This window comes from Pteropus medius, unplaced genomic scaffold (genome assembly GCF_902729225.1).
Source record: "Pteropus medius unplaced genomic scaffold, Ma_sr-lr_union100, whole genome shotgun sequence".
NCBI lineage: Eukaryota > Metazoa > Chordata > Mammalia > Chiroptera > Pteropodidae > Pteropus > Pteropus medius.
This window is the reverse complement of record NW_024350924.1, coordinates 5,476,235-5,492,394: the sequence shown is the minus strand read 5'-3', so window position 1 is coordinate 5,492,394 and position 16,160 is coordinate 5,476,235. Positions and strand designations below refer to the sequence as shown.

Genomic DNA, 16,160 nt, shown 5'->3' with positions numbered 1-16,160 from the left:
ACAAAATATACACAACATAAAATTTATTATTTAACTATTTTAAGAGTATACTTCATTGGCATTAAATACTTTCATAATGTTGTACAACCATTACCAGTGTCATTTTCTAGAACTTTTTCATCACCCCAAACAGAAACTCTGTACCCATTAGCTTAAGATCTTTACACACCCCTCCCTATCCCTTTACTCTCCCCGCTTCACATATAAAGTGCAAATTATATTTAATGAATTCTTACTTTATGTGTTTTCATATTTTTAATAAAATAATCAGCTTTTTCTTATTAGAAGTAAATTTTTATTCTGAATTTGTGGTTTATCATTTTCATGCATCTTCTAATATTTTGCTAGGCATGTATGAACAGATAAACAATATATAACTGTTTTGTGTGATTGAACACTGTATGAATTGTCTGTTGCATGTATCATTCTGTAGATTGCCTTTGTTCAACATTACTTTTGAGAATTATGTTGATATATGTAACTCTAGTTGGTTCATTCCTTTTACCACTATATTTCCGTACTTTGTTTTATGACTATATTACAATTTATTTATTCCCTTGTTCTTGGACAGTTAAGTTGTTTACAGTTTTGTAATATTACCATGTTTCAGTAAGGATATACATAGAGGTCTGTCCTGAGATGTACATCTGTATGCATCCCGTGTATCTTGTAGATGTATATTCTGGGATTTCTGTTTGTCTCTTTCTCCTGTTCCAGGCCTTTTCAGTATGGAAATGCATATCCTTCTAACTACATTTTTTTTTTTTTGTATTATTTCTTTAATTTCCTTACCTTATTTTTCACTGTTTAACCCTGAAACTTTTATTAGTTGGGTGTTAGGCCTCCTGATTGAACCTCTGATTTTGTTTTCTTTGTCTTTTTGTTCTATTTTCTGGCGAGATTTAACTATATTCTTTTCCTCCTATTGATTTATTTTAGCTGTAATGTTTACAGGTTAAGTGCTTGTTCCCGTTTAGTGTGTGTGTGTGTTTTAAATAAGTTTTTGTTATTGTTTTATGGATGTGTAATACTTGCTTTCAGTTCTCTGATATTAATTGCACTTGTTTTGAAACTTTCTTTTATTCACTAAGTTGTCTCATCAAATTCCTCTTTGTTTTAATTTTCTTTTTATGTCAGCTATTTTCTTCAATTGTTGTGTAATCTATTAATACTTAAACATGAGTCACTACGTAACTGATTAGAAACTCTGAACACATTGGTGGGACTTACCATTTGATGACTGGTTAGGAAATATTTGGCCACATCATTGTAAGGAATGCTCTAAAAATTAGCATTTAGAAATTTTTTTCTCTAGAGCTTTTAATTTCTGCAGGTAAGAATCCACCACATTTTTGCCAGGGAAGTAGAGTAGGTTATATTCTCTGTCTGCTAGAATTCTTGGAGCTGACCTATGGAAGTAGATAGGTGACTTCATTTTTAAATAAATAAAATTTTACTTAATTCCCTGATTTCATTGTAATGTCTGTTTTCCATACTTGTGTCTGGTGTCTTTGTTTCAATAGTCTCTTTGGTTCACTTTCCCCACAAAATAGATAGGGATGGGGAGGTGGAAGGTAAGTGGAGAGGTCTTCTGACCTTTGTGCAGATTTTAAGCTCTTCTCCTTTGTTTTTAGTTCTGTACTTTATTTCCCTCCTTCTGTGATGCTTAGTCTTACTTAGTACGGTTCTATAGCACAAACCAGCTTGTTGGGTGTCTTCTGTACAGGTACTCAGTGTTCAGAGTTCTCAGTCTGCTAATTCCCCTATATACTTTTCACCTAAAAGTGTTTTAATAGTTGTATCTGTTATTTTTACTTCTGTCCTCTTTGAGCTTCAGGAATTTATAGCCTTTTTACTCTCACTTGCGCAGGGTTTTGATAAAGAAGAGAAGTAAGTCGTGTGTTCAGGCTGCCATGTTTAACTGTCAGTCATCTTCACCTTTTCACCTTTATCAAACTCTTCCCATTAGCTTTAAAACACCACACAAAAGAAGACCTAAATGAAAAGATATACTGTGTCCTTGGATTAAGAAGAATCAAAATGACAGTTTTCCCTAAATTATAAATCGAACACAATCTCAGTAAAAATACCAATAGTTTTTTTCTGGGACAAACAAACTGATTTTGAAGTTTATATGAAAAAATAAGCAGGCAAGAACTGCCGGGAAAGCTTTGAAATAGAGAAGCAGTCATGAAAGAGTGCCCTATCAGATATCAATACATTCTAAAGATTTAATTATTAAATAAGTGTGTACCAGTTTATGAACACTGTTCAGTGAAACAGAGAAGTCCAGAAATACAACCAAATAAATATAGGCATTTGTATATAAAAGTTACAACATCTCAGATCATTGGTGGCACATATCACTGTGTACCAAGATAAATTCCAAATGGAATCAAAGGTTTAAATGTAGAAAATGGAGACATAAATGTAATAGAAGAAAAATGAAAGAATTCTCATAAGTTTGGAGTGGGAAAGCTCTTTCCTACTATGACCAAAACAAAAAATTACTATAAACAAAGTCAAAGGACAAATTATGAAAAATTATTTACAATTTATATCACTAACATGATTAACTTTCCTAAACTATACTGCTCTAAAAATAGGTAAGAGAAATACTAACAACCCCATATAAAAATAAATGAGCATTGTGAATGGACAGTTCCCAGAAAAAGAAATATAAATGGGCCTTTTATCCTCTTATTTGAAAAGATACCCAACTCTGTTCATAAGAAAATGATATTAAAACTACTAAGATGCCAGTTTTTACTTAACATTAGTAAAAATCCACAAGGTTGATAATGATCCAAAAGTTTCTATTAATGAGCCTGTGTGGGGCAATACATCCTTTCTTACGTTGCTTGCTGGTGGGAAAGTTCATGCAACCTATGGCGGTTTGCTTAATGTTTCTATCTGAAAATTTCTCCCTTGATCTTCTCCTCTACCAGCCCTTCTTATTTTCACAGCAGAGTTCTTGAAAGGTTTGCCTACATTTGCTTTCTCCATTTCCTCATCTTTCCTTAGACCACACCGATTTGATTTCTGCTCTCATAATTTCTCTGAAACATTTGTTGCTAGGATCACCAGTGGGCATTTTTCATCTTCATCTTGCTAGACATTTCAGCAGCATTTGGACCAAGTTCTTGTTGAAGTATTTTCTTACTTTGACTTTCAGGATACTGTGCTCTTGGTTTTCTCTTTAACCTACCTCTCTGGCCACTTGACAACTCCCTTTATGTTTTTTTTGTTAGCTTTTCTTCCCCTTTTGTGTGTGTGTGTGTGTTTTTTTAAGTTGGATCTTTCTAAAACCCCTGCTATTTCAACTCTATATATTTTCTTTAGTCAAATGTCTTTTAAGACTAAAGTTCTACTTAACTAGGATTTATATCCTCAGTCCAGACCTCTTCTGGTTTTGGACTCAGCTTCTTTCTTGACATGTCTGTTTGGGTGTTTCAAAGTTACTTGGTATTAGTTTTTTGTTGCTGCTGTCACAAGTAACCGCATAGGGCCTTCAAACAACACAAATTAGTCTCTTAACTTCTGAAGGTTCTGAGGGAGAATCTGGGGGTTTTTTGTTTATTTCTGGTGGGGTTTTTTTTTTTTTTGCCTTTTTAAGCTTCTTATGGCCATCTGTATTCCCATGCTTGTGTCCCCTTCCTCTATCTTCAAAATACATTACTCCAGTTTCTGCTTCCATCATTATATTGCTTTCTCCACTCTCTAGTCAGGTATCCTTTTGCCTCCTTATTAAGACACCTGTGTTTTAGGGCCCACCAGATAATCTAGGATTATCTCCCCATCTCAAAATCTTTAATTCATTCACAAGTCCCCGGGTTAGTATCTATTTCTTTGGGAGCCGTTATTCAGCCTACCCCATACTTTAAGCTCATCATATTCCAAACTGAAGATATCTTCTCTACCCATCCTCTGCTTCTGATCACAAAGCTAGAACCTAGAAGTCATTTGTGACATCCCTTTCTCTTTTCTGTCATATCCAGTCTCCAAGTCCCAACAATTTTATCTCTTAGATATTTTTCCATTTTTCATTCGCCTTCACTCCTGTTAGCTTAGTTTATTGTTTCTTATTGGAATATTACAGAAACCTGCTAGCCGGTCTCTCTTTCATTACTCCTCTGAAAAAATGAAACAGAAACAAACAAGAAAAAACAAGACCCTTCTTCCCTAAAAAAATAAAGGCAAAGTGATAACCTTGCTTTTACAACTTTAAATTCTTTAGTGATTTCCCATGATCTTTAGTGTGGTCTTCAAGCTCTTCATAATCCAGCCACACAGTCCATTTCTCTGGGCTTTGTTTTCTGTGTTTAACATCATTAGCTTTCTTTTAGACCTGGAAAAGGGTGAAGCTTAAGGCATTATATTACCTTTAAACTTGTTCTATAGATTTTATCTCAATGTTACTTTGAAGAACACTATCTTCTAGATCAGTGTTCTCTTTCATAGGGTCTTATACATTCCATTCCAGAGACTTGTCACAGTTCATAATATTTGTTTAGATTACTGTCTGCCTCTCCCTACTAGACTGTAAGCTTCCAGGGGCCAGGAACGGGTCTACTATGCTGTATCTGTGTTCAGGACAAGTGGCTGGTATATAATGTACAATAAACTTCTATTAAAAATAATGATACCGACTTGCCTATAGTTTCTCCTTTATTCGAGGTTGTTTAAGTCTCTTCTGTGATAAGCTTCCAAATATTTTAAGAGTGTTGTGTCCTCGCTTTAATCTTTTCAAGTTGAATGCTTTTGAAATACTTTTAATTTCTTTACTCTTCCTCCAGTTTGTATGATTTTCAAGTCACAATTTAAGAGCAATCTTAAATTGTTCTCTTTTGGGTGTGCTCTAGTACCATTTTTTTTTTTTTAGCCCAGAGTAGGAGATATTAGTCCAGACGTTATCTGTGCAACACAGAGAATTGCCTCCCTCAGTACAAAGTATAAAAGATATAGGCCAAACTACCATAACAAAGGGACCTCACATACAGTGACTAGAACAAAATGAAAGTTTCTCTGTGGAGTCCAAAGGTAAGGAACTGTGTTCTGTGATATCCAGGATTCTACTTTCCTTCTGTTTTTAAATTTTGCCGTCTGTTCATTGTTGTCATATGCATGGTTGAACCTGGCCCTCAAAAGAGAAAAAGTGGAGAGCAGGCTGATTACTTATAAAGACATGCTCTGCAAATTGGCATTGTAACTTAGGCTAGCATCTCATTGGCCAGATCAAGCTACACTTGCTGCCAAGGAGCCTAGCTCAGCTGTGCGCCCAGGAAGTTTTTTTACATAAAAGAAGGGTAGAATAGATACTGGGGGATAATTTGTAGTTTGCTAGTTTGGCTTTAATGTCACATAGTTGGTGCCTGTTGAATTTCTGGTCATAAATGCTGTCCATCTTAAACCTATGCTGTTAATTATTTAAATACCCCACAAACATTAGCACTTATTAGTTTTTTTTTTTTTACTCATGTGATAGACATTCTTTAATAAGCTTTGCTACTGTCACTTTTTTTTTTTAGAGGGGGCAGAGTTTAATCGCTGATTGCTTCATTTCTAGCCTCATCAAACATCAACTTAATACTTCTCCTTTTTAGGTTTACTTTCTCTTTCCAGACAGGAAGGGATGCTTTATATTTATTCATACCATATTAATTATCATAGGTATTTGCCTTTTTAAGTTGTCTTCAAGTTCAGTGCTCTTAAGTTTAGTGGTATTTAAATTAGGTAAACTTGGAGTATAATGATATAAAATTATTAATTCAGTCTCACTTTGTGTACATAATTTAATGTGAATTACTTCAAATTAATAATGCATTAAAAGTTACATAATCTCAAAACTAGCAGACCAAATAAATTGAAAATTACCACTTGGCAGTACACTTCTTCAGGACTGGTCTTTAGTTACATGAGTTTTAAATTGTGATAAGTCTTTAGGATATTTCTCACATAAATTGCCACCATCATGTATAGTTTGAAAGTCTTTTTAGGTAAAGGAATTTCTGATAATTGGAGATCGTTGCAAGAGGTATTTGGGAGAGACTTGATATTTCTTATTTATTTCTATTTTTTTTTTATTTATGGTGATATTGGTTAATGAAATCCAGTAAGTTTCAGTTGTACACTTTAACAGTAAGGCATATATATATTTACACTTGCTATTTCTTATTACACTTGAACACATACAATTCCAAGAACTGGTAATGAAGGTTAAATCTTTTTTTAATCTTTTTAGGGTGTTTGGCTTAGAATAGTTAGAATAATGCTTTTAGAAAAGGTCCCTTACTTCCCCTTCTTTATCTCTCTATCCCATGATCATCTTCTTTCCCAGTCTGCCTCCCCTAGCTTTTATAGCATGATGATTATACAAAGAATAGAAGGTAGCTCATGCAAATAGATGCAAGGTAATTCTGATCTAGGCTGTTGATGACCTTGGGTAACCTTGGGGGAAAGTTTGTAAAGAATTAAGAAATCAGTCCCTCCTATTTGAGAACAACATCCAAGACCTTTTTTCTGTATGTATGTGTGGCAGTAATGTTAAATTGTCTATGGAAAAAAATAGTGAGTTTCTGAAAATGCTGCTAAAGAAGTCTACTAGTAAAGAACTGTGTAAGAAATGCTAGCTGGCCATGTATGCTTTCTATTGAGGCAAAATAGATGGCATTTAAAACAGTAGCAATTTATTATTATTTTTTTAATGTTTAATAGAGACCCACTTACAAAGGTACAACTATATGTTAAGCTTTTCAATTTAATCTGTATCTTAACTAAGGTAGAAATGCTAGGTTACCGATTTAAGGTGAAAATCATGGTTAGAATCCAACATTTTTAGGCTAGTCGTCTGTATGCACAGGATCTGTTTCTAACTTTTGGAAACATTCTAAATTGGAGGTAGCAGTATAAAACATACATGAAATGACTAAAAGAGTAATATCAAATTGTATTGAATCAGTTGGTAGATTCATTTGAGTGATAGGATTCTCCAGGCTACAGATTTGTATAGAATGTGCCCTAAATTCACTAAAGAGTTAATAAAGAGAAAATGTTTATGTGCTTGCAGGTAACATTAGACTTCACAAAAGGTAAAGATCATGAAGGGTGATCAGGAAGGCTTCCAGAAGAACAGAAGTCTTGAACTGACCTTTGAAAGATAGATAAGATTTGGGTTGACAGAAAAGAGGACATTCCAAGAGGGCAGATTCAAGAGAAAAATCACTGCAGGTAGAAATAAGTTTAGCATAAGCTGGGTAGAGAAAAAGATCAGCCTACTTAGCATAGAGGATCTTATAAGGAAGTAGGCATTATATTACCTTTAGTAGTGGGAGGTTAGGTTTGGGAATAGTCAGCCTGGTTTCTGGCCTGATGGGAGGGCTGTCAAGCTGGGGAGTACAAAACAAATTTGGAAGATTGATCTGACCGTGGTCTTTTATTTTTCTGCCTGCCTTGCCAATTTTATTGTTTATACCGATTGTTTCTAAGTAAAGATCACTTTAAAGTGTTCATAAAGTTCAAAGATCATTATTCTCAGAAAAGTTTTAAGTATATCCTAATATTTTCAGTATTTATTTGAGATGTTGGGACCATAGACTAACTTGCACTTTGAAATTTCTATTTTTGGCATATATCATATCAATGTATTTGTCAGTGTGCTAGGGTACTTTTCTGTAACTGTTAATTTTATCCAAGGTACTGACCATTGAATTTGACCATTGAGTTTTTAGTGTGTAGAAGAAATAGCAGCATTGGAAATAATGCCCTATTCTATTTAATTATATTACAGTATAATTCAGCCTTTCTCCCCCCTCTTTCGTTTTATCTCAGGTCAACAGGACGTACTGCTGTGGCACCTACCGCGCAGGTCCTATGCGGCAGATAAGTCTTGTTGGAGCAGTAGATGAAGAAGTTGGTGATTATTTCCCAGAGTTCCTTGATATGTTAGAAGAATCACCATTTCTGAAAGTGAGTGTTAATTCATAGTATCAAAAGGGACACTTTTTATTAAAAAGTATTAAGCTAATCTTTTCTGTTAAAATGAAATTTTACCCAATGTTTTGAATAGAAATGTTTAGAAAATTATTGGTACAGAATACCTAGCTTCAATTTTCTTTTGTACGTATAAATTACTATTTAATGTAACATTTATTTTTTCATATATACAAACAAAATAAGCTTCCTAGAACTTTCTTTTGGGTGGGGAGTTTACTTGTAAATTGTCTAAAAAATTGTTTTAATGCGACTCATTCATCTGACTCTAGATGACTTTGCCCTGGGGTACACTTTCCAGCCTCCGACTCCAGTGTAGGTCCCAGAGTGATGATGGGCCTATCATGTGGGTCAGGCCAGGGGAGCAGATGATCCCTACAGCAGATATGCCAAAGTCACCCTTCAAAAGACGACGGTAAACATTTATTTTTCTCAAATTAGCAAAAGCACTTTTTTCAGTCAATTGTTTGTGAAAAAATTATGGAGAACTAAGCATAGTTTGAACATCATTTGTCTAGATTTTTTGAAGAGCTGTCTTAAGTAAATTATCCAGTGGTCATTTCCTTAGTCCAGTTGACTCACATAATCATCAGAGTAAGGCATCCTCCTAAAAAACAAATTGAATTTTTACTTTTCTTAAAACTTGGGCCCTAACCTCCTGAAAGATAAAAGTCCAAACTCCTTTGTGTGGTCTGTAAGGATCTTTTATAACCTGGCCCCAGCAGTGCCTCTTCTAGGTGTATCTGCTTCTAGTCCACTCCAGCCACACTGAATTCAGCTTCCAAACGAGGGTCTTTGACAACTCTGGGCCTTTGCACGTTCTTTTTACTTGGAATGGCATTCCCTCCATCTACCTCTCTACCTGGCAAACTCTTAGTAGCTTTCAAACCTTTACTCGGTTGTTACTTTCTTTGTGAAGCTTTCTTTTCTTTGTTCCCTTATACAATTAATTGTTCCATCTCTGGGCTCACATCATTCTGTTCAGTAATCATCTGTTTACATGTTTTTGTGTTTTACTAAATTTTAGTCTTTCTGTTTTCATGACACATAGCAGGTGATCAGTGTTTGCTGAATGAAACCAATAATGTATTATTCTCCATAATAATTCATATTGGGCTAACGTATTTTGTTTTTCAGACACAATAAATGTAGATTAACTTGTTCTATGAAAATTTAATGATACTTGAAAATGATTTCTATTTGTTTAGCCTGTGGAAATAGCAACTTAAAATAAGTACCCAATGATTTATAATGGACAAGTCTAGACCTTACCTTAAGGAGAATGACATGAGAGTTAAGTATGGAGTAACCTAAGATACTTGAGATAATAGCGTGAAAACACTTCGTAAGAAACTAATATGAATGCAAGGTGGCAGTATGGTAAAACCTGGCAGTAAACCAAAACATGGGCACATTGCTGGACCACAGCAGTTCTTGTACAGCATGATGATGAAACTTAAACTTCTAAATTCTTAAGCACTGTATATATATTTTTTGTTCTATATTCTTTGTAGAAAAGAAATGACCATTGTTTCCTGATTATTATAAACTTAAAAATTTAGATTATAGATAAAAGTAAAAAGGCAGAAAATGCCCATAATCCCACCCATTTAGATATATTAACCTTTCAAATTTTAGTCTATATGTACTCATAATTTTTTTTGTACATAAATTAACTCATTCTTTATATGATCTTTTAAAACTTTTTTTCTTAGGTTTATGCGTTATATTAAAATACAGCCATATTATCATTTCTAAATGGCTATGTCATTTTCACTGTATGGTTGTATCACGATTTATTTAACCATTTCTTTATTAGTATAAATTGTTTCTAATTTTTTCAGTATAAACAGTATTTTGACAAACATGATGGTGTGCTGAAGCCAGTTTGTACTGACTCACAGGCCATTATTAGCCTTCCAGTTCCACATTGAGTGAGGTCACGTTAGTCGCTTGAAATTGGCCATAGACTAGGAGTATTTATTTATACCACAGAAGTCGGAACATCAGCCCAAATCAGCCATTCCCCACTGTAGCCAGTTGTTATATAACACATCACTGGCTGGCTGGCTGGCTGGCTGGCTGGCTGGCTGGCTGGTTGGTAGGTAGGCAGATACATATAGTCTTTGTGCATATATATATGTTTGCTTTCTTAATAGAAATTCCTAAAGGCTCAAAGTATATACACATTTCTAACTGACTCCCAGAAATGTACCAAATCATACTCCTTCTTATACAGTAAGATAGTACCCTTTTCTGCACACTCTCCACTAACATTCTTTTTAACTTTGTTAATCTTATTGAACAAAAATGCCCAATTTTAATTTGTTTTTCTTTGAATGGTTTGTATTTCTTCTTTTGTGATTCCCTTTTAATTTCCTTTATCCATATTTCTATTGGGGTGTTTTTCATTTGTAAAAATTCCCTATATATTATGACTATTAACTTCTTTTTCATATGTTGTAAATTTTTCTTTTTCCTTTTAGCTTCAGTTTTTTCTTCACTCACTTTTTTTTTTCCTTTACTCATGAAATTTTTGTTTATATATTGTCAGGTCTACCTTTTCCTCTGAGGTTTCTCTCTTAAGTGGCAGGCATAGCAAGGCCTTCTCTTCATTCAGTATTATAAAATATTCACCTACATTTTCTCCTAGTACTTCTGCGATTTTAGTATTTATATATTTTACCTACCCGGTATTGATTTCTGTGTAGAGGGAGAGATTTAGCATTTTTTCTGAGTACTTAGGCAGTTATAACAACATCATGTATTTAATAATTTATTTCTCCACTAATCTGAGGTGCTCTCAAATTTTATTTCTGTAGAAATTAAATATTCTTCAGTGAGGCATTCAGAAGCATTTTGAACTAGAGTGAATAAATCATAACTTAAACATGAATGTCATCTTTTTGTGTTAATGAGAACATTCTGTTACTGAAAATGGTGGAATCAGTGTGAGAAGTTGTCCAGTTATCAAGGGCACTATTATTGAAGATGATCTTTGAATTTATGAACTCTAGAGTTAAAGAAACACATACACGGGGTTTTTAAAAATCAAATAGTACAAGAGAGTTTATAACAAAAATCTTGTCCACCATTCCCTCCAGAAGCAAATACTTTTTTGCCAGAAGCAAAAGACATTTGTTTTTAATGCCTTTTTGTTCTGTTTTGTTTTAAGGCTTTGACAGGAAATTTGTTAATTTCTTGGTATGACAGATAGGGATTCCTTCCTTTCACCTGTTCTCCAAATAATTAATGACCCCTATTTTACCCTCTTCCTCCGTCTTCCTTTTTTTGGCTGTGCTCAGACATTGGTGAGGTTAATCTATTCTGCTTTAAAACTAATTAGGATTTCTATGCTTTGTCAATAGGTATATTCTAAAATTTGAAAGCAAATAAATGGCAATAAATGTAAGTTTACTATAGACCCAAATAGTGGGCTATATTCTAAGGTTCCAGTATTTTGTTATCACTCAGAGGAATAATACACAAATGGATCTTTCTTTCCTATATTTAACCTAGATACTGAAAATCATCCATATTTTAGTTTCTTTCATATTTGGATTGTGCTGATTTTTTTTTTTAAATGTTCTGTTTTCCCTGAAGTTTCTGATTGCCCCTTTTTTTTGGCGGGGGCAGGGGGAGCATACACTTTTCTTGACCATATCTCTAATATCGTCTATTCCGATGCTTAAGATGCATACATTACTTTCTCCTTGAATCACACTGACTTTCTCCTCTGTGACTATGACTTCAGCTCTGGCTTTCTTACACAGCCTCTTTTGGGGCAAGAGTATTGGTAATTACCTTACACTCTGTGCTTTTATCATATCCTCAAGAATCCAGAATTTTAATCATACTATCTGCTCTCACACATCACTTTTTTACCTGGAAGTCTTTTGGAGCTCTGTGTTCTCTTACTTCAATGTGAAAGCTTATTTCACAGTTGTCAACCTAGGACTTGCCATTTAATGCTTTTCTGCATTAACCCACGGTTGTCCTCCTAGGTTTATTTCCTTCTCTTGTTTGAGCACATTCTCAAGTAATCAAGAAGAGGAAGGTATTCTGAGTCATTATGTGCATAAAATTTTTTTTCTGTCATTAAATATAATTGATAGTTTAGCTGGAGTCCAGAGATGATATTTTCTCTAAGAATTTTTAACATTGCTTCACTGTCTTCTGGTATCTAATATGGTTTATCAAAAGTCTTAATATTAAGCCACTATAATTTTTTTTTTGTATGTACCTATTTTTTTTCTTCTCTGAAAGCTTAATTTCACAGTGATATTATCTTGGTTTGGGTCTTTCTTAATTTTTAATCCTTTTTGTTGTTTGGTAGGTCCCTTAAATTTAAAGATTCATGTCTCCTTTCATTTCTGGGAATTTTTCTCGCTTAATTGCTTTCGTAATCTTTTCATTTTCTCTATTTCTTTCTTTCTGAAACCATTGTTGGTTGAATAATAGACCTCTCAGTTTGATTATCCTCATATTTTCTATTACTTATCTTTTTGCTTTTGGGACATTTATTTGACTTTGCCTTTTAACCTTTCTTTTGAATTCTTAAATTTCAGTATTATTTTGGCCTTTCTCTGTTAGGCTGCTGTAGGCTGTCTTCACATATCTGGCAATTCTTGGTTGACCCATTCTTATTTAGAAAGAAAGCATTAGGATTACTGAGCATTCTATATACAGTTCTGGGAGGCTTGTCAAATAGTAGGATTCACTTTAGGGTTAACAGGCATAGAACTGGACATTAAAGAATATGTCCAAATGCCAGATGTTAGTCTGTCTATTCATTGATAAGTTCAGTGTGTGTAGAGAAGAACATGCAGAGTTTTGGGGGGTGACAGTTCATCAGGATGCTTTTGGCTACAAGCAACAAAAAAATCTTCAAACTGGTTCATAAAATTAAATGTCAAGCTGTGTATCAGCAAGTCCAGAGAGGTTGTCTCTAGGTACCGTGTGATCAGCAACTCTGTGTTATCAAGAAACCAGTTTTTTTTTTCTTTTTTTTTCTGCTCTGCCATTCTCTTTGCCTAGACTTTTGCACTCACAATGGCTTCCTTTATGGTTGCTAGATGCCTGTTGCAGTTCTAGGCATAACACCTGGATCTGGTTATACCTAACAGAAGAAGAGACTACCTTTTCTTTCTTTCACTTCTTTCTTTGGATCTAGGAAACTTCCTAAAAGTCTCCTTAGTAGATTTGCTTTCATACCGTTAGCCGGGATCAGTTCATGCCCATTCCTAAATCAGTCAGTGGCAGGGGAATGAGCACAATTCGCTAGGACTCATGAGGCTGTACCTCTGGAGCTTGTGAATGAGGTCACGTATTGGGTAGGAACAGATGCCGAATGAAAATCAGAGTTCTGTCAGGAAAATAAAAATGAGTGACGGCTGCTGGGTGGGTCACTCATAATCTTCTCCATGGGGCTAAACGCCTGACTGTCCACATTTCTATGCATCGGGGTGGCAGGTGACTGGTTTATTTGCAGAATTTCCCTGTAATTCTCTCTTTCTAAGCCATACTTCATTTCTGTCCAATTATCATCATTATACCTGGCCATTTTAAAATTTTTTTGACTTGGGCTTCTCCAGGATCTTTTGGGCAGGCATGCTGTCTTTTCAGCTGCTTCCCTTCTTTTGTATTCTACGCCTGTGGCTTTTTCTGCTCAGTTTTATTAGTCTAAGACACTTTCAATAATTTTCCATCTTTCAGTAATTTGTTGTTATTTTGTATTCAGCAGTTTATTTCCTCTGTTGCTTCTTATTTATTCTCTTATCTCACCTTTAGATTACTATGTTTAGAAATTTTTGAGCACATAAAAAAGCAGAAGATAATACAATAAACTTCCATGTATTCAGTATCAGCAATTATCAAGTCACAGCCAATTCTTTTGCATCTGTACTCCCATCCATTTCCCTATCTACTCTCCCCAACCCATATCATATTAGTGTGAAGGAGGCTTTTTCATTTTAATGTGGAAGGAGATCATATAGATGCTCAGTTTGCCGTCTTGAGTCAAGTCTAGTAGAATGTTTTGAGAGTTGAAAATGACTCAGGGTAAAGAAACATGGAGCCTCAAAGTTGGAATTGTATTTTCTGTTGCTACGCAACTAATTTTATATATTCAAATACTAAATTTGAGCCAAATTAAAGATATAGCTTCTATATTATCATGACATACCAAGAGAGGAAGGCAATCACATTAAGCATTACAATATAGTGTGTTAATTGCTACTGATCAAAGTCACTGAAACCTTCTCAGCCCTTACCTTATTTAAAGTTGAGTATTTTAGCAGACTTTTACCTTATTGCTATTAATGTCCTCCACCTTTTACTTCACACCAAATCACCTCCAGGTCAATGAATGAAATTAAAAATCTCCAGTACCTACCTCGGACCAGTGAACCCCGTGAAGTCCTCTTTGAAGATAGGACAAGAGCTCATGCTGATCATGTAGGCCAGGGGTTTGACTGGCAGAGTACGGCTGCTGTTGGGGTTTTGAAAGCTGTGCAGTTTGGTGAATGGTAAGTTAATGGAACTCAACTGCAAAGTTGGTTAATGTTGTCTAAGAAAATGTGGACTCGATTTAAAAGGTTGGGTACCACTTTTTTAAAAAACCGTGGTAAAATACATGTAACAAATTAAAAATTAAATCTTAACCTTTTTTTTTTTTTAAATCTTAACCATTTTTAAGTGTACAGTTCAGTAGTTTAGTAGTGTTATATTCATATTGTTAAACAGAGCTCTAGAACTTTTTCATTCTGCAAATCTGAAACTCTGTATCCATGAACAATAACTCCCTTTTCTCTTCTCCCCCTAGCTCCTACTAACCATCATTCTACTTTGTTTCTATGAATTTGACTACTTGAAATATATAAGTGGAATCATAGAGCAGTTGTCTTTTGTTACTGGCTTATTTCGTTTAGCATAGTATCTTCAAGTTTCATGATAGCCTCTTGGTTTATCCATAGTATACTATGTGTCAGATTCCTTCCTTATTAAGGCTGAAGAGTATTCCATTATACTTATATGCCACATTTTATTTACCCATTCATCTGTCCACTGACATCTGTCCACTGACAGATGAATGGGTAAATAAAATGTGGCATATAAGTATAATGCTTGGGTTGCTTTCATCTTGTGGCTGCTCTTCATGTTCTCGCTTCCAGTCTTGTGTGTATATACTCAGAGGCGGAATTATTAAGTCATAAAATAATTCTACTTTTCAGTTTCGGAGGAACTGCTATACTGTTTTCTATAGTGGCTGCACCTTTTTACGTCCAGTTGGGGTCCAGTTTTAACAGAGCTCAGAACATAGAATTTAGCTTTTGAAAAAACTTCTTTTAACTTGGTTTTTCATATTTATGACTTCAAGGCCTTCAGTATTCCTGTAGAGTTTGATTTGACCTTTTTTAGAAGTAGCAGTTAGTCATAGCTCAACGATAACTATTTCAGGTTAAAAATCATTCATCTTCCCCGCTCCACTTTGAAAACTAGAAGGTGTGACATTCGTGTGGCTGAGATTCTGTCGTGATGATAACATTACAGGGTGGCACTGAGTTGGTGGGGCAAAGTGGTAAGAGGATTGTCACTTTGTTTTTAGTCATCATTTTAGTTTTGTAAAACCTAATCTTTTTAAAAACAGCTTTATTAGTGCTTTGTTTATTTTTTAAAGTTGATTAAAGAAGCAAATGTATACTTTGTCCTTAGGAGCTGTGCATCTCTTTCTGTGCTAATAGCATTTCCAGTAACAGGAGAGCTGAAATGTGTCATCATTTTCCACTATGAGGTGCTTATTTCTATAACTTAACTGTGTTCCTCTTAGGAGTGACCAACCTCGCATAACCAAAGATGTGATCTGTTTTCATGCTGAGGATTTTGCTGACGTTGTACAGAGACTTCAGTTAGACCTTCATGAACCTCCGGTTTCCCAGGTAACAACTCTTGCTTTTTTATTACTCTTTGGGATATTGGAAATAAGTATCTTTACCCATTTTATTTGGCATTTTATCTTATAATTCCATATATGGGATAGCGAATTTAATTTTATTACAATTAAAGGCTGTGTGTGGAAGGTGTTGAACATTATTAAAACAGCTTCCCGAGCAGAATGCTTAATATCCCTCAGCCTTGGGGATGCCGGGCGGGGGTGCTCAGAGGGCCCGGGC

The 16,160-nt window shown here is 34.7% G+C and overlaps 1 protein-coding gene across 1 annotated transcript in view; it reads left to right on the top strand.

The window, feature by feature from the left end:
• RSBN1 (round spermatid basic protein 1) overlaps positions 1-16,160 on the top strand; it is a 39,199-nt gene that overhangs the window by 18,606 nt on the left and 4,433 nt on the right. Inside the window, exons 3-6 of the mRNA XM_039841243.1 lie at positions 7,828-7,965; positions 8,262-8,404; positions 14,349-14,516; positions 15,818-15,926. Coding sequence (XP_039697177.1) covers positions 7,828-7,965; positions 8,262-8,404; positions 14,349-14,516; positions 15,818-15,926 — 558 coding nt within the window. The remainder of the gene's footprint in view (positions 1-7,827; positions 7,966-8,261; positions 8,405-14,348; positions 14,517-15,817; positions 15,927-16,160) is intronic.